The sequence below is a fragment of the Phyllobates terribilis genome, unplaced genomic scaffold, assembly GCF_046119375.1.
Source record: "Phyllobates terribilis strain yellow unplaced genomic scaffold, ASM4611937v1 Scaffold_1__5_contigs__length_1240528914, whole genome shotgun sequence".
Classification (NCBI taxonomy): Eukaryota; Metazoa; Chordata; class Amphibia; order Anura; family Dendrobatidae; genus Phyllobates; species Phyllobates terribilis.
This window is the reverse complement of record NW_027362761.1, coordinates 225,546,128-225,564,863: the sequence shown is the minus strand read 5'-3', so window position 1 is coordinate 225,564,863 and position 18,736 is coordinate 225,546,128. Positions and strand designations below refer to the sequence as shown.

At 39.7% G+C, this 18,736-nt stretch overlaps 1 protein-coding gene across 2 annotated transcripts in view; it reads left to right on the top strand.

The window, feature by feature from the left end:
- The window catches only part of SHC3 (SHC adaptor protein 3), a 143,388-nt gene that overhangs the window by 111,838 nt on the left and 12,814 nt on the right, over positions 1-18,736 (top strand). For both annotated transcript variants that reach the window (XM_073671006.1, XM_073671005.1), the window contains exons 7-12: positions 690-741; positions 827-953; positions 1,371-1,527; positions 3,028-3,124; positions 3,838-4,032; positions 5,223-5,509. In XM_073671006.1, coding sequence (XP_073527107.1) covers positions 690-741; positions 827-953; positions 1,371-1,527; positions 3,028-3,124; positions 3,838-4,032; positions 5,223-5,509 — 915 coding nt within the window. The remainder of the gene's footprint in view (positions 1-689; positions 742-826; positions 954-1,370; positions 1,528-3,027; positions 3,125-3,837; positions 4,033-5,222; positions 5,510-18,736) is intronic.

Genomic DNA, 18,736 nt, shown 5'->3' with positions numbered 1-18,736 from the left:
ACTCGGGGCCTTCTAATGGCTTCCGCTCCACGATGGCGGTGCTGGTCCCACGCGTGTGACCGTGCCTTCGGGCTTCTTGGCCAGAGGACCTGAAATCCCCTGCCTGACGGATTCTGCTGCTGGGTAGGAGTTAGTCCCCACAGCCTCGGACTCCGGGTCCGGTAAGAAATCTTCTCAGTCAGGGCGAGCTCTGCAGCTGCCAGCCCCTGACTCGTAGTAGTATTGCTTCTGCTGTTTCTTGTCTCTACTCTCCTTGACTGCTAACCCTGCTTCAGCCCCGGGTTTTTATAGGGGAAGTTCTTCCCCTCCCAAGACTGGGCAGGAGGTGTGGCATGCACAGGATCCCTGACCAAAGGACCTCCCACCTGCTCTCAGACATAACATTACATTACTGTGGGAACCAGACCCCTGGGGTGCCACATATGTATAGCGCATACCGGTGAATCCCCGCAGCACACAGTGCGTGAGCTGGGGGGATTCATAAGTCTGCAGTCACACACACTGACTGCAGACTTATCAGTTTGGACAGGACAACCCCTTTAAACAATAAAGGTAAGTAAAGGTATGTAAAAGTATAACCATAACTTTATCAAATATAAAATGGGAAATAAAAATCAAATGCCATTTATGGAAAAACTAACCTCAAAAAATCTAAGTAAAAAGTGTAACTCCTTTTATTTGTCTACTAGGATGCTACAGACTATGTTGCCTATGTGGCGAAAGATCCTGTTAATCGTAGAGGTAAGATCCATTTTAATAAATGATCATCACTGCTGTTATTAGAGGGCTAATACTAACACACTTACACACTTCATGTTGTCTCCAGCTTGTCATATTCTGGAATGTAGTGACGGACTGGCTCAAGATGTTATCAGCACTATAGGCCAAGCATTTGAACTTCGATTCAAACAGTATTTGCAGTGCCCTTCTAAGATGCCCGCATTTCCAGACCGGTAATTTTAAAGCACAGACCATATCTTTCTTTTGCTTTTATGCTTTTTTTCAGGGGCGGACACACTGTACCATTGGTGCAACCTGTGCCCAAGTAGTATGGGGCCCACTTCTACCTCCAAATAAGGTGGAATTGTGCAATATGATGAGATATTGGACTGCAAAGGGCCCATATATTGTTCTTACACAGAGGCCCCTGTTCTATCTGTGCACGCTCCTACTTTTTATGATTGACGCTGGCAACATTTGCAATCATTGTCCACATTTACAGTGTTCCTCAGTTACATGTGTGATATAGTGCGGAGATTCAAAGATGTGTACAAGGTTGAATAGTTGAATTACAGTACGAATAGCAGCATAGTTGCTGATATACATTTACCGTGATACAAAAGAAATATTTATATATAATTTTTTTTTAGGATGCAAAGCTTAGATGACCCATTATGGCCTGAAGAAGATGGGACTACAACAGAACCTCAATATTATAACAGTATTCCAAATAAAATTCCACCCCCAGGAGGAATTATTGATGAGAGATTAAGAGCTCAGCATCTAAATCATGGAGATAATTCACAGGTATATACCATAACCCCATGAAGTAGTCATATGTATTCTATGTATGTACCGTAACAAAGTCACTGGTAAAGTGCTGGAGGGGAGATATGTTTCCCTGAGACTATTAGCTTCAGGGAATTAAAACTGTTAAGTTTCCTCCAGCATGTTATTTGTTGAGAGTGGTTAAATCACCAATTTGTAAAAGGGCGTGTTTTACTGAGAACAACCATAGAGAGGGCGGGAGGTTGTTCTCCATATCTCCACCTCAGGGTGTGGTCTGGGGGTTTAAATACTCGGCCTGCTGAGGCATTGAGTGTTCAGTGTCTGGAGAAGCTAGCTCCAGAGAGGAGCTTGTGTGTTCTGTGCTAATCTGAACCCTGTGTTTGCTGGACTCTGAGCGGGTGGATCCCCGCTACCACAAGGACTGTGTTTGGTATCACCACTTTGTTATGTTTTTCCTGTTTTTGCCCAAAGGGCCTTGTTTGTTTTACTTCCCATGGTTTATGCTGCCTAATAAGTCTGGGAAGAATTTAAAGAGACAGTGTTCCTCTATACCTCTATGTGCAACCAAGTGAGCCGATCTACCACAGTACATATGAACTTTTTACACTGTATTTCATGTAGTTTTGTCATTTTGAGCATGTCAGAATTATTATTCACTGGAAACAATATGGGAGATTTCTTCTACGGTTAGAATTACATAGGTAAGACCTTCTGCACCTTCTGAGTAAGTTATCAGAACATACTGTCCTGTGTCTTCACTTCTGTGTAGACGTCAGCATATGTTACCAGCTGCCTATATCCCTGTAGCTTTCTGGGAAACAGTTTTCTGAATAAGTATAGAACCCCTAAGTTATTTGCTATAGCTTTTTTTTTGCAATGAAAGAAGTAAGGGATGAAACAAAGTTAAGAGAGGGAAATGAGTTCCAGCACCTACTGTACTGGCAGAATGTTGATGAAAAAGAACGGCCCGATCAAAATGCCAAGGTATTGAGCATGAGAACAGAGACAGTTCCTACACATATTAAACTGTGGCAGCAAAACCTTTCTTTTACTTTGATTTTGAATGAAATGAAAGGTACAATTTTAAAGTTACTTTCAATGAAAGAAATAAAGATATTGTAAATGTCCATCAAGTAGTATCCACATTGATCCCTGAGAATATTGGTGCCCATTCCCTGTTCCCAGTGGAAAAGTAGCAGATTCTCTCTCTATTAATGTCTGTTGGACAAACAGAGAAAATCCAATTCAACTCGTAGTGATCAGACAGTAATGTCACATGGAAGTTTTATGTTTTCATAATCCTGTATAATTACTTATTTTATCATATCAAAATACTAAACCCGGAATCTTCAGATTTATAAAAGAGATGTAGCGTACTGTAATATTTGCAATTACTAATAACAAAAACATTTGTTTCTCTTTTAGTAGTTCGTAATACTAAAACAATCCATGTGAAACAAATACATTAAACAGCAAATGTTCAAATAGCTCATACGAATTATTTTATTGTTAATCTAGTTTATGACCTCTACGGGAAGAGAACAAACTTATTACCAAGGTCGTCATCTGGTTGAAAAGTCTAATGAAAACTTTCAGCAAGTTGTAAAAAGACAAGGTAAGATTTCACACGGCATTTATTTTATCAGCTGTAAGTATCCAATAGAAATAGTCTATTGTAGTTTCTGTTTGTGGGTTTTTAACCCCCATTAACCTGAGGCTATTAGGGCAGAGAGGTCTAAGAAGCTGTGGTAAGTGACCGCAGCGCTGACCATTGAAAACGCTTTGTTTCTGGGAGGAAAAGGAAGCAGTGGTAGTGTCAGCAACCCCAGTCCTCCGATGATGACCCCTTTGAGGATACCCAGTGGGCACCGGGAGCCTCAAACGAATAGTCACCGGAAGTAAGAAAAAAAATACAGACAACAAGTTAAGGCGACAGCCCCACTATCAGTATTTGGTCAGTATTCGGTCAGTATTTTTTCTCAGGAGTGGGAGCCAAAACCAGGTGAGGAACAATCAGAGAAAAGGTATAATAGAAACAAGTCACCAATTCTGCATTTATCACCCACTCCTGGTTTTGGCTCCCACTCCTGAGGAAAAAATACTGACCGAATACTGACCAAATACTGATAGTGGGGCCGTGGTCTAAGAGAGGGAATGGTAGGGAATTTTTAATTGAAGTACATTCAAAAAGTTGCTTGAATTCGATTAATAGTTAGACGCATAGTATAAAATTCCCTGTTACTTTTGGACAACATCTTGTGATTTTGCATTCCTACATTTGAGAAAAAATATTGTTACATTTTTAAAATAATCTAATAACTTTTTCAGCTTCTTTGGACATATACAGTGTTCCAGAAGGAAAGTCAACAGCTAATCATGCAAGCAATGCACCCACATATGTGAACACTCAACACATGAACAAGAAAATGCTAGGAGCTCTTCAGCGGAGTGTGGATGGTTTGTTCTGTGGATCAGTGGACAGCTGTAAGGATATAAGCCCTAGAAAAGATCTGTTTGATATGAGTAAGTGCTATCTATTTATCTAGCTATCTCATATCTATCTATCTATCTATCTATCTATCTATCTATCTGTCTATCTATCTATCGTCTATCTATTTTTTCAGCTATCTACTGAAGAAAAATACGTTATTGTTTCCTTCCAGATATCCTACATCATTGCACAACCACCATTATGCTTGATTATTAGTATTATGTTCTTCCTGTTAAAAAGTTTGTTGCTAAAAAATTAATTAAATACATTGTAAGAATTTCGGAGCTTTCCTGATTCTACCGCTCTTTTTCCGTTATGTGCTGCATCACTCTATTGCAGAGATATTTACATTTGTTTGGAACACAATATGAGAAATCTCTGCTTGCAGTCCAACTAGTCGTTTCTTCAGAGTCTTCACCTCTCCCTCCAAGGCATTGCCAATCACAGCTCAGCTGAGAAGACTCTGAAGAAAGGCCAAGTTAGACAACAAGAAGCAATTTCACATAGGTTTAGTGATTAGCATTGTTGCGTTGCAGCGCTGGGGTCCTGGTTTAAATTCCACAAAGGACAACATCTGCAAGGAGTTTGCATGAGTATTTAACTCAACTAGAATTAAACCAATGGGCTTAGGTATTTTCAAAGATGAACATTTTCTTTTAATTGTTGTGAAAAAAAAACACATTAAAGCACACAAAAAATATAGCAGAAAATATACTGTGCAAAATTTAGGATGTGATTTTTCTTGTTCAGACGTCCATTTTTCACTTACATGTTCTGTCCTTGTTTTTCATGGATATAAAAATATACGCATTGTAAAGTATGAATTATTAACATGTCCTTTCATTTTTTTATGTTTTGTTTTTAAGTAGTTTTATGTTAAAAATAACCCAGTAATTTAAATTGTCATCGTGTGTGAATACACCCTAGGTGAACAGTTTCACTTTCACATATAATTCTGTTTCTCTCACTCTCTCATAAACGCAAATGGGGATTATGTATAAGTGTACAAGGGCAGAGGACTTGGGGATACGGCAAAGACATTTACTCAGAATTATATGCTTACAATATTTATAGTTAGTATCTTTGTTCTCTCTAATCTTAAACCAATATTTCTTCACATACGCTTAGCTTTAAAATAAGATTAGTATCCATTATATTAAGAATGATCTTTTTACAACTACTACCAATATATTTAATAATAATTTTAATAACCTTCCTACAGAACCATTTGAAGATGCTTTGAAGAACCAGCCTATGTTAAATAAAGATGCCTCGGTAGACTGCTCTAGTCCACTGTTATCCAGAGCTGCCATTTTGACTATTAATGAAGAACTGAAATCAGAAACCTGGTATGTAGGAGAAATGTGCAGGAAGGAGGCTGAGAAATTACTTACAAAGGACGGAGATTTCCTTGTTAGAAAAAGCATCAATAATCCTGGTTCTTATGTGCTGACTGGCATGCACAATGGACAAGCCAAACATCTTCTTCTGGTAGATCCTGAAGGCACAGTAAGTACTTTGTGTTTCTAAATCAGAAATCGCCTGTGGTAACCTCTACTTGGAGTTCTTTGACTAAATTAATGCATTTTTTCTTGTATTTAAGTACAATTTTTAATAGTATCAATCAGGTTTTCAAGCCCCATTTTCTGTTCTTGCATAGAGATCAAAAGCAGCTAAATACTAAAACATTGCCCTAGCAATAATTCATTTTAACATTTATGCTAACTTGAGGAACAGGACATAAGAGTTCTGTAGCAATAGATTGGAGTTGGAGATTGGGACTCTTGTCAGAGCCAATAGGAAAGGGATTTAAATAAAATAATAAAATGATCCATTTATTACAATATACACACCTCAACATTGAAATTACAACACCAAGAATGAAGAGCCTTGGAGTTATGGAAATCACAGGATTGATAGACATGTTAGTGATGTGCAAATGGTAAAAAAATGAAAGCAACATTTTCAAAATATCTTGATTTATTCAATATCAAGTATGAGTGCCACACATATACTGTAAATATGCTCACACACATTGGCATGGTATAAATAAGGTTATTAATGGTTGTGTGAGGAATGCTTTGGGAAAATCATCAAGATACGCAGCTGGCAGCTCCCTTTGTAATTGCCGATGAATGATGTTTCAGATGTGTTCTATGAGAAATAAATCTGGAGACTCTGCAAACCATGGTAGCACATTTCGGCCACACAGGCTGCCCACAGTAGCATGAGCAACATGTGTCCTTGTGCTGTTGTGTTGAAAAACACCTTCTGGGACACTTTGGAGAAATGGCCTTACCAATGGTTCCATGACCAAATGAATGTACCACTGAGCTATCCCATGTACCTGGAATAAAGACTAGAGGGGACTGGCATTGTGCAACACCACGCCATAATCCTAGGAGCAGGACCAGTGTGATGTTCCCTCATGAGGCCTCTTCATTGCATCCAAGACAAAAGCAGGACTCAGTGCTGAAGAGGATAGACTTCCATTCCAGCCTCCATTGCCATGTTACCTTGCACAATGATAGCCTTTGAGAGGTCAGTGCAACACCTGTAGTAGGACATTTGGCTTATAGCCCAATGTGCAAACGCCTTCTGATGTTTTATGTAGACCCTGATGCCTTAGGGTTGGTGATGTCCAATTTCACTTGCAGTACAAAATGGATCACTAAGTTTTATTCTTCTCATCTGACGATTCTTCCGTGCAGAGGTTTGCCTCTTTGCACATCTTGCTGTAATTCTAATTCAACATTGTTCTCCGAACCACTGAGACATTCATCTTTGAACAGCGATGACATCTCTGCCTTCCTACGTTGCCATATGTCAGAGAGATAAACCAAGGTCTCTCAGGTAAAATATGTTGTCCCTCTCAATTTGCGACAAATGTCAATAACTGGCACTCCGACAAACAAGCATTGCACAACTCTGAAGAATTGATCTGATTTTTGATGTTTCGTGTACCTTAAAAAAATTGCTTCAAATCTGTTTTTCATGCCAGACTGGAATTGTTTGGTGCAATTGACACTGCATATAATTACTGTTTTTATATACTCAATAGTTTAATATACACATTAATACTTTGTCTCAAAACAGAAAAAACTATACCAAGTCTGCAAAGTTATCCTTTTGGTTACAGTTGGATACTCCTGACTCAAGCCTTGTCTTACTTGGTTTCTTTCTTGGGCCCTCCCTTTTCCTTATTCCTCTTTATCCTCATCTTCTTCTTGGATCAGCTGCTTATGTTCCTTATTTTCAGACTGACGTATGAGATTAGTCAAAAAGCTCAAAGTATTGAAGAGCCTAAGTGTGGAGATAGACATCCAAAGATGAGAAGCTCACTTACTAGCTGCTTGAAACTTTGATCATTTGCAGATCTGAGTGACACCTTCTACTTTCTCGATATGCATAACCTTATGGCTTGTTCTTCTTTGTTTTGCAATTTAAATATTGATTGGTGTATATAGCAAGAAGTGCACATAAAAAACTGGAAGTCATTGCAGTGCGTAGATCCACAGGAGAAACTCCTACATGCTGAGACATTGCAAGGAGGAACAGGACGCCTGCACACTGGTGCGACATTTCAGAGGTAACCTTCCTCTTCTTCAAGCATGCACAATGTATCCCAGGACCGTTTAAATAGCATATGTCATGTGACCACTTTCTTAAAAACCGTGAATACAAGCATATAATAGACATATTACATACACTGTATATCCACATGTGGGCATGCTGAAATACATACAAATGTAGTGGTTACACAGTTTTCCTGAAAGTGCACAATGAGTTAGTTGAATACTTAAGCTACTTCCATAATACGGACATCTATTAACCCCTTACGTGTTCAAGGAATTTTTTTTCTTTTCCTTACAAGAACACAATAAAATTACAATTCTCATTCATTTCTTTTGGATTTACCGTGTCCAACATATAAATCCAAAAGATTTCTCTTTGGAGAAGTTTGTTCTCCATTAGTTGTGCACTCTGTTCCGAAACTTGTTTCCACAGCTAACCATCATAGTTCACACAACGGATGTCCAGCCTCATGAAAATCTTGTGCTACCTTTGTTTCTCCAAATGTATTCCTATTCATTTTATTCTCATCCTTCTTTTGTTTTTCCTTCTTGTTTTCATTTCTTTTTATCTCATATAAGTGAATCACCGAAAGATGTTTTGTCAAGCGGATTTTAATTGGATGCGATGTTTGACCCACATATGCTTTACCACAAGGGCACTTTAAAACATAAATTATATTCTCAGTATTGCAAGTATAGAAACCGTTCGCTGGAATTATATGTCCTTGGGTTAGATGTACTACATAATAACCTTTTACAATTACCGAGCAATTCTGACAGAATAAACATGGGTATGTAACCCCCTTTTCTCTGTTGTAAGCTGCATCTGTTTGGGGAATTTTGTTTCAATAAAGTCTGACAAAATGTTGGTTATCTTTACATAAAACTCCACATTTAGTGTATTTTTGTAACAGTTTCCAGTGGCTTTTAATAACACATTTCATTATTCCTGTATTAAGATCAGATATAGAGACAAGTAGATTATTTTAGTGATTTTTTTTCATACCTTTTCATCTTGTCCAAAATGCACAACAAATGGAAAAGAAACTTCTCCAAAGAAAAACTTTATAAATTGGACATGGTAAATCTAAAAAGAATGCACGAGAATTTTAATTTTAATTTGTTCTTGTAAAGTAAAGGAAAAAAAATTCCTTGGATGAATTCTAGGTTAATAGATGTCCTTATTATGTAAGGAGCTTAAGTATTTAACTAAATCAATATGCACTTTCAGTAAATTGTGTAACCCCTACATTTGTATCTATTTCAGCCCGTCCTTATGTGGATCTATACAGCGGGTGAAATAAGTATTGAACACGTCACCAATTTTCGAAGTAAATATATTTCTAAAGGTGCTATTGACATGAAATTCTCACCAGATGTCTGTAACAACCCATCCAATCCACACAGGCAAAGAAATCAAATCTTAGATGTCCATAAATTAAGTTATGTGTGATAATGAGAAATGACACAGGGGAAAAAGGTATTGTTCAAAGTATTTTTTATTGAAATGTTCAACTGTTTATGGGTAAGGGATTACAGAAAAGAAAAAGGGAAAATCAAGGTAAAAACTGGGGAACCAAGGATACATTGCAAAGCGGTAACATTAGTAATGAATCAAATAAATATAACATTATATTTATGTCATATAATGATTTTGGAATAATGTGATTGAATGCGTACAAATATAAAACATGTAAGACAGTGTAGCATTAGGACTCACTGATACGTAACTTGGGCATATAGTTTGCCACCCATGGAAGCCATCTTGCTGTATACCTGGTAAAGTTCTTGTATCTAAGAGCAAAGGTGTATTCGTATACGTTGTGAGCCAATATTCTCTCAATTATTACGGATAAGGCTGGAACTTGAGTTTGTTTCCATTTAGTATCCAATAGATGCTTAGTGACTAATAGAATATGGCATATTATGTGTTTGAATACATTTGGAATATTTTCCATGTCAATGGAGAAAAGAACTAATTGTGGGGTAAGAATGATTTTAATCTGTGTAATTTTATAAATGAGTTTTTGGATTTCCTACGATAAAGTTTTTAATTTTGGGCAGTTTAAAAAAAAAAAATTACAAACAATACCAATCTCACCACATTCCCTCCAGCACAGCGGCGATTGAGTTTGGAATGCCCTATGCAATTTTTGAGGTTTAAAAACCCACTTAGACAGGATCTAATAATATGTTTACTGGAGAGAGGCACAAGTGGAGTTGAAATAAGTTAGATTTAAGACTTTTTGCCATTGATCTAAACTAAAATTTTGGTGTAAATCTCTTTCCCAAATAATTATGTTAATTTTTTTGTTGAAAGATTGATCTTCATTAAATTTCTGGTAAATGTTTGTTTTCCACAAAGAGCCATTAGATGAGTTATTTAATATATCTCTAATATCTAAGGGTAAAACTAAATTAAATTATTTTAATTTTTAACCAGTTATTATATTCACTGGGGTGTAAATTATATTTCTTTTGAATTTCTTGAAAAGGGATTAAAGTATTGTCTACCAGAATGTCCATAAGGTTTTTTTTCCAATTTATTAGATTAATTTTAGGAAGAACAATTTCAAATGCAACCAGCGGAATAATTTTTGATCTGGTATTGGAATTTTTCTTATTAAGAAGAGTAAGAAAGTGTTTCCAAGTTGACACTGTGATTTTGATTGTTGTCAATTTTGGTAGAACTGTAAAAGGGTCTATTACATGTGCAACTATTAATGCGTATAAGGACTTATTATTATTATTAAATGTTTTCTCCATTCCCAACCAACTAGCACTTTCTCCCTCACTGATCCATTTTTGACTTTGTTTTAAAACGTTCCTTGAGTAATTAAGAGATTTGGAAAATTAAAACCTCCAATTTTCTTGTGCTTCACTAAAATATTTTTCACAATTCTAGCCCAATTTTGCCAGATATGTCTAGAGAATTGAGACTGGAGTTTTTGAATCCAATATTTTGGGCTTAAAACTGGAATGCAACAGAAAGCATAAAATATTTTTGGTAGAGTTATCATTTTATATGTAATTATTTTACCAATCCATGACAATTCCGACTTGGCAATATTTGAAATATTTAGTTGGATATTTCTATGTAAGGAAGATATATTTATGGGAATTAAATTAGATAAGGGACTTGTTAAATGTATTCCTAAGTATGATATACATGTTTCTTCCCGTTTGAAAGGAAATTCATTTTAATAATATTTTGGAGCTAGGTATATATGTTAAAGTTAAAAATTTGAGACTTAGATTGAAATTAGGGGGTGCATCTTATTGTCCGAACATATATGGGTGGCTGTGGTTGTGGGTGGTGGTGGGTGTGGTGGAGCGGCAGTGGTGGAGGAGCGGGCACAGGGGACAGGAGCTGCCTGCTGCAGCCTATACTGGGCGTGGAGAGCAGTGAATATTCATTTTCCTTAATAGCGCTCACACTGTACCCACAGCACGGCTCCTGCAGCTGCCGGCGGTCAGTGTGCCATGAGGGGGGATGAGGGGTGCCATGCATACAAGGATGAGGGGTGCCATGCATACCAGGATGAGTGAGGGGTGCCTGCATACCAGGATGAGGGGGCCATGCATTCCAGGATGAGGGGTGCCTTACATACCAGAATGGGGATCAAGGGGTGCCATGCATACCAGGATGGGGATCAGGAGTGCCATGCATACCAGGATGGGGATCAGGGGTGCCATGCATACCAGGATGGGGATCAGGAGTGCCATCAATACCAGGATGGGGATCAGGGGTGCCATGCATACCGGGATGGGGATCAGGGATGCCATGCTTCCCAGAATGCGGATCAGAGGTGCTATGCATACCAGGATGGGGGTGCTAAGCATATCAGGATGAGGGGTGCCATGCATACCAGGATGGGTGATTGGGGTGCCATGCATACCAGGATGGGGGATTGGGGTGCCATGCATACCAGGATGGGGATGGGAGCCACATATAAAAGGAAGGAGGGGCCATATATACCAGGATGGAGGATATTAACAGAATTGAGGGACATTAGCCCTATACCAGTGTCAGCAGCAGGCCCCCTCCCCCGTAACAGTGCATCATGACCACATTTTTTGCTTCAATTTTTTTTCTATTTTCCTCCTCTAAAATCTGGGGGGGGGTCTTATGGTCTGGTGCGTCTTATAGTCCGAATAATATGGTATGCCCTTGATATTTTAATTTATTCTGATGACTTCTGCTAACGGCTCGATTATAAGTGCAAATAAAATCGGGGACAGGGGACAACCCTGTCTAGTGCCATTAGAGATGGTAAATCCCCTAGATAAGAAGTTATTACTTATTAGCATTGATTTTTGCTGTTGGAATTTAATACAATGCTGAAATAACATTTAAAATTTGACCTTCAAATCTAAATTTCAGTGTGGCAAATAAGTATCCCCAATGGACCCTATCAAATGCCTTCTCTGCATCTAGGGGTAAGACCAGAGAAGGCAGTTGTTTCTTTTCAATAAGGGATAATAAGTTAATGATCTTACGGGTAGCATCTGCTGTGTATCTACCTTGTATAAAACCAACCAGGTCTAAATGAATTACGTTGGAGCAAATATTCTGAATTCTATTTTCTATAAGTTTTGCAATTATTTCAGTATCCGTATTTAGAAGGGAATATTGGTCAAAAAGTTGGACATTTCTTGTGGATCCCTTTAGGGAAAAAGTATTGAACATATGAAGAAAGAGGTGCAAAAAGCCATGGAAAGTCATGACACCAGCTGAAATATATCAATAATTAGAAGGCAATCCTGGCAGTTACTGAAAAATAAAATCAGATGGTTCAACTGATGGCCTATGAAAAGGTGTCTCATTACCAAAGTGCACACAAGAAACATCTCATGATGGGTAAAACCAGTGAACGGTCTCAAGACCGTTGCAACCTTATTGTTGCAAAAAATACTGATGGCATTAGTTGCAGAATAATCTCTAAACTACTGCAGGTTTTAGTGAGCACCGTTGGAGCCATAATCAGGAAGTGGAAAGAACATCATTAACCAACTTGATGCTCCCACCAAGATTTCAGACAGAGGAGTGAAAAGAATTATCAGAAGAGTTGTTCAAGAGACAATGACTACCTGTGGAAAGCTATAGAAAGACCTGGAATCAGCATGTACAATTGTTTCAAAGTAATGCACTCAACCTCCATGGCCTGTATGCACGCTCACCATGCAAGACTCCATTGCTGAACAAAAAGCATGTTCAAGCGAGTTTAAAGTTTGCTCAACAACATTCAGACAAGTCTGTGAAATACTTGGAGAATGTAGTCTGATCAGATGAGACCAAAATTGAACTTTTTTCATACCATAATACACACCTTTTTGGAGGGCAAAAGGCAGTGCATATCACCCCAAAACACCATTCCAACAGTGATATGGAGGAAGGATGGAAAAATGTGCTGAAACATTCTTGATAAAATTTTGCTGCCATCTACCAGGATGATGAAGATGAAACAGGGGTGGACAATTCAGCAAGACAATGATCCCAAACACTCTGTCAATGAAAATCTCAATTGCTTTCAGAGAAACAAATCCATAGGAAAATGTATGGAAGGAACTAAACCTCAGAAATAGAGTTCATAGAAGGAGCCCACGGAACCTTCAGGATTTAAAGAGTGTTTGTGTGGAAGAATGGGCCAAAATCACACTTGAGCAATGCATGCTACTAGTTTCTCTATCTCTATACAAGAAGCATCTTGAGGCTGTCGTCACCAACAAAGGCTTTTGTACGAAGTATTAAATAAATTTCAGTACGTGCGTTCAATACATTCCCAGACCCCCCCGAGTCCTTTTTCATTATTACAAATGGGCATCTATAGTTTGATTTCTTTGCCTGTGTGGATTGGATGGGTTGTTATTGACATCCGGTAAGAATTTCATGTCAATAGCACCTCTAGAAATATATTTACTTAGAAAATTGGTGATGTGTTTAATACTTATTTCATCCACTATATGTCATATGCCTATTATATGCTTGTATTTGCTGTTTTTTTAAAAAAAGTGATCACATGACATATGCTATTTAAACAGTCCTGGGATACATTGTGCATACTTGAAGAAGGGGGTGGTTACCCTCAAAATGTTGCACCGGTTCCGGTGTCCTGTTCCTCCTTGCAGTGTCTCATCATGTTGGAGTTTCTCCTATGGATCTACAGCAATGTCCGTTTAAGGTAGCAGTATGCATCGAAAGTGTACTATTTTTTTGTATATATTCTTGCTCGATTTTATTTTTGCACTTTATGCACTTTAATGGATATAAATATTTTTATGTGAAGAATACATTGGTCTGGTGTTTCAATTTATATGAGATTTTAAAGAGTGTGAGACCACTCTGACACACTGAATTGGACTTGCTATGCTTGTGTCTGATTTTTTTTAAACAAACATCAAAATATGCCAGCAGTCACTATATGTACCACTGAGAACAAATATTAGTCAATGTATATAGCAGACAACATTATATATTACATTATGGATTGAGTAATTGCAAATAATCACTTTTAGCCTAGTTTAAATGTAAAATGTGCTAAATTGTTGTCCAAATTAAGTATCCAGTTTGGAACTTATAGGATGTAAATACGTTATATTTTTGGGTCAGCTTCAGTGTTAGACAGGACATGAATATAATACTCCATGTAGTCATTACCGGCTTGAATAATAGCGCAGACTGTTTCCTGAAGATCTAACACTTTATTTTATATTTGAGATACAAAGAAATCCTCTGCACAGACTTATGGGTAGATGAACATAGTAGTAGTTGTGACCTTAAGAAAACTTCAGTAAGTTCAGAAATGCTAGAACAGTCCCAAATTAGACATGTGTGTTCCTGCCAGAACAGATTTAATGTTTACACATCAGTGCACATTATTATTAGGATCACTGAACCAGATGTCTACTTTCAATTCAGTGTTCAGTCACCAATCATCACCCGCAAGTGCATAGAAGAGAGATATATTTCAGAAATGTCTATAAGTACCCCGACCCTATAACTTGTTGTAGTTTGTTATAAACCTAGATTAACAGTATCGGTCCAGAACATCATTAGGTAAAGTGAAGAACAGTGAAGCAATTAAATATTTTTCTGTACTATCCTGGATTATATCGGTGTGCCTATAGTTCCATAATATAGACCTTAAAGTACAGGTTCAATGCACAATACTTTGTATTGTACTTAAAAGGGATGTACGGTAAAACCAAGTTATCATTTATTCATAGGATAATTGATGTAGGGTCCAACTGCTGGGACCCACACCGATTGGCAGAATTTGGAACTTTTATCCCTGTTAGAATGGAATAGCCGTGCTCATGCTCGACTGCTGCTATGTTCACTGTCATGGGGCTGCCAAGCGCTGCACTTGTTTTTTTCTGGCAATCCAGCGAATGAAAGGAGTGGCGGTCAGGCATCCAACCTACCATGCTATTTTGTGATGGGGATAAAAGGTTCTGCTGGGGATTCTCCAATCTGCCAAACGTTGCGGGTCTCAGCAATAGTTAATAACTAGTGATGAACGAGCACTAAAATGCTCGGGTACTCATTGTTCGGGTCGAGAAAATTGGAATGCTCGAGTGCTCGGTCCGTGTAATGAGCCCAATGTAAGTTTTTGGGAAACTCGAGCATTTTTCCGGCGGCTCCCCCCAGCGGTCTGCAGAGGGCCTAAAAATTGCCCAAATCGATGGGGACAGTGCTCAAATGACATGGGAACAGCATGGGTAAGACCCCTGGAAGCATTTCTGACTCCCAGGTTACTGTTTTCAGCAACGTTGTCAGAGGTATTACGCCACTTTTACGGACTCACAATAAAACATACAAAAACTAAACCAAAATGGATTTTCCTGTAAAATATGTTAAGGAATATCCTTTCCAGGATAATGACTTGTATATAAGGCAAAATAAATATACAAAAACAAAAATGCTCCTCCACACATTGGGCTATGTTCACATGTAGCGTTTTTGATGTGTTTTTGCACTTTTGCATTGCTTTCAACCAAGACAAATGCAATCACCGGAAAATGTCATTTTAACATTTTACAACCTTATCTGGCCATGTGGTGTGTGACACATCATCAGACACATCCTGTTTCATTTATGATGGAGGGACTCTGAAAGTCACAAAGCCTATTTTTATAGGGCCATCAGGCGGCCCTTACTATTCTTAAAGGGCCAGAAGTCGGCCCTCGCTATTGTTAGAGAGCCATCAGCCGGCTATGCTTTGTTGTTGCCATTATTAACGAGTGGGTCTCCTATACTGTTATTGCATATGCAGTGACTGCAAGGGCTGCCAAAAATTTGGACTCATCCCAATACCTCTTTGAAGAGACATAGAGGAGGGTCTAAGTAAAAAAAATGTTCCCATTATAAAGGAGTGAGTTTCCTATAGTGGTAATGCCCATGCAGTAACTACAAGGGCTGCCAAAATTTGGGAAAAACCCCAATAACAATTTAAAGACACATAGAGGTGGGACTCAGAACTGACATGTTCCCATTAGAAAGGAGAGGGTCTGCTATCCAGTTATAAGGCATGCAGTAAGTCCAGTGGCTGCCAAAATTTAGGAAAAAAAACACTAACAATTTAAACACACATAGAGCAGGGCCACAGTAACAACATATTCCCATTAGAAAGGAGAGGGTCTGTTATCCAGTTATAGGTTATGCAGTGAGTCCAGTGACTGCCAAAATTTAGGAAAGACCCCTCTAACAATTTAAAGACACATAGAGCTGGGCCGCAGTAACGACATGTTCCCATTAGAAAGGAGAGGGTCTACTATCCAGTTATAGGGTATGCAGTGAGTCCAACGGCTGCCAAGATTTAGGAAAAACCCTGCTAACACATGGAGCTGGGCTACAGTAACGAGTACGACATGTTCCCATTAAAAAGGAGTGGGTCTACCATACTGTTTGCCTATGCAGTGAATGCAACGGCAGCCTAAAATTTGGAGGCACTCCAATGCCTCTTGCAAGAGACATAGAGGTCAGAGGGCCTCCTGAAAACAATGTTCCCATTATTAGGAAGTGGGTCTCCCATACTGTTTGCCTATGCAGTGAATGCAACACCTGCCAAAAATGTGGAGGCACTCCAATGCCCCTTGCAAGAGACATAGATATGGTGATATGGTGGTGATATGGAGCAGGATGTGGAGGATGAGTAGAATGAGGAGGGCAAGAGCAAATAGACAAATGAGGAAGCATATACCCATGTCTGGGTGTGAAGACAGAGGTGCATGGGAATAGAGTTAGACCTCCCAAAAAAAAACACTGCATTTGAGTTTGTTACGCTGCTATCATTCAGTGGTGTTGAGAAGTCTGGCCCAATCCAGCCCTTGTTCATTTTTATAAGAGTCAGCCTGTCAGCATTGTCAGCCTATCGGTTATAGTTCCACCAGCGGCACTAAAAACCCGCTCTGAAAAAACGCTAGCGGCAGGGCAGGCCAGGACCTCCAAGGTGTAGAGAGCCAGTTCATGCCACATGTCCAGCTTGGATACCCAATAATTATAAGGCATAGAGGAATCACGAAGGACATTGGTACGGTCGGCAAGGTACTCCCTCACCATTTTCCGAAACTTTTCCCTCCTTGGGAGAGTACTCCACGCCTCAGGGCCTGTGCGATAGGAGAGTCTGAGGAAACTGTCCCAGAACTTTGACAGTGTTTCCCCGCCTCTGCTGGATTGCATTTGTGTCTCTCTCGCCTGTACTCCTTGGTTGTGCAATGAACTGTGACCTCTGCTGCCAGCGTTTTCAGATGGGAATTTTTTAATAATTCCGCAACAAGGGCCTTCTCGTACTGCACCATTTTATTAGGCCTGTCCTGCATGGGAATAAGAGACAAAAAGTTCTCCTTGTAGTGGGGGTCTAGAAGTGTCACCAACCAGTAATGACTGTCACCCAAAATTTGGACAACGCTAGGGTCACAGGAAAGGCAGCGTAACATAAGCTCAGCCTTGTGTGCCAGACTGCAAAGAGGCAAGACTTCTGTGTCCTCACCAAGAGGACGACTGACCATGCTCTTCTCCTCATCCTCCTCCTCCCTGTCCTCAGGCCATCCACATTGAACAGACGGTATGACAGTTGTGCAGGTAGTACCGTCTATAGCGCAGGAAACTAGCTCCTGTTCTTCCTCCTTCTCTTACTCATTGTCACCCAATCCACTTTGGGATGAGATGAGGCTGGACTGGTGGAATCACCCTGTATGGTTCCTTGCTCCATCTCATCGTGCTCCGCCTGCAATGCATCCTCTTTAATTGTGAGCAGAGAGCATTTCAGAACACAGAGAAGCGGGTTGGTGATGCTAATTATGGCGTCATTGCTGCTCACCATTTGGCGGATACCTCAAAGTTTTGGAGGATGGTACATATGTCTGACATCCGTATCCATTCCTGAGGACTTATGTGTGGAATCTGAACTGAATACTGGCGTCCTTGTTGTGCTGGTAGTCAACAACTGCCCTCTTCTGCTCACAAATCCTTCCCGACATCAGCAATGTAGAGTTCCAACTCGTGGGGATATCGCACACCAGTCGGTGAGCTGGAAGCTGCAAATGCTGCTGAAGCACGGCAAGGGCGGCGGAAGCTGTAGCTGACTTTCTAAAATTTGCACACAGGCGGCGTACTTTGACAAGCAGATTCAACAGATCTGGGTAGGGTTTGAGAAACCGCTGAACGACGAGGTTAAGCACATGAGCTAGACATGGTATGTGAGTGAGCTCGTCTCGCCTCAGAGCTGCCACCAGGTTCCGGCCATTGTCACACACGACCATGCCTGGCTGTAGGGTCAGCGGTGTCAGTCACAGATCTGCTTGATCTTTCAGAGCTGTCCACAACTCTTCAGCGTTGTGGGGTTTGTCACCTAAGCATATTAGCTTCAGCACAGCCTGTTGCCGCTTGGCCGAAGCAGTGCTGCAGTGCATCCAGCTTGCGACTGATGTGGTCATTTCGGAGATGGAGGCTGAAGAGGAGGAGGAGGTGCAGGAGCTGTGAAATGTGGGGGGAAACCCTGATTGACCCAGGGCCCGGAATCCTCGGCGTCGGGAGGACGTGTTCCGTCCCAAGGTCCGACTGTGTTCCGGCTTCCACTATATTAACCCAGTGTGCCTTCAACGAGATGTACCGTGATGACCCACAAGCACTTGTCCACGTGTCCGTGGTTAGGTAGAT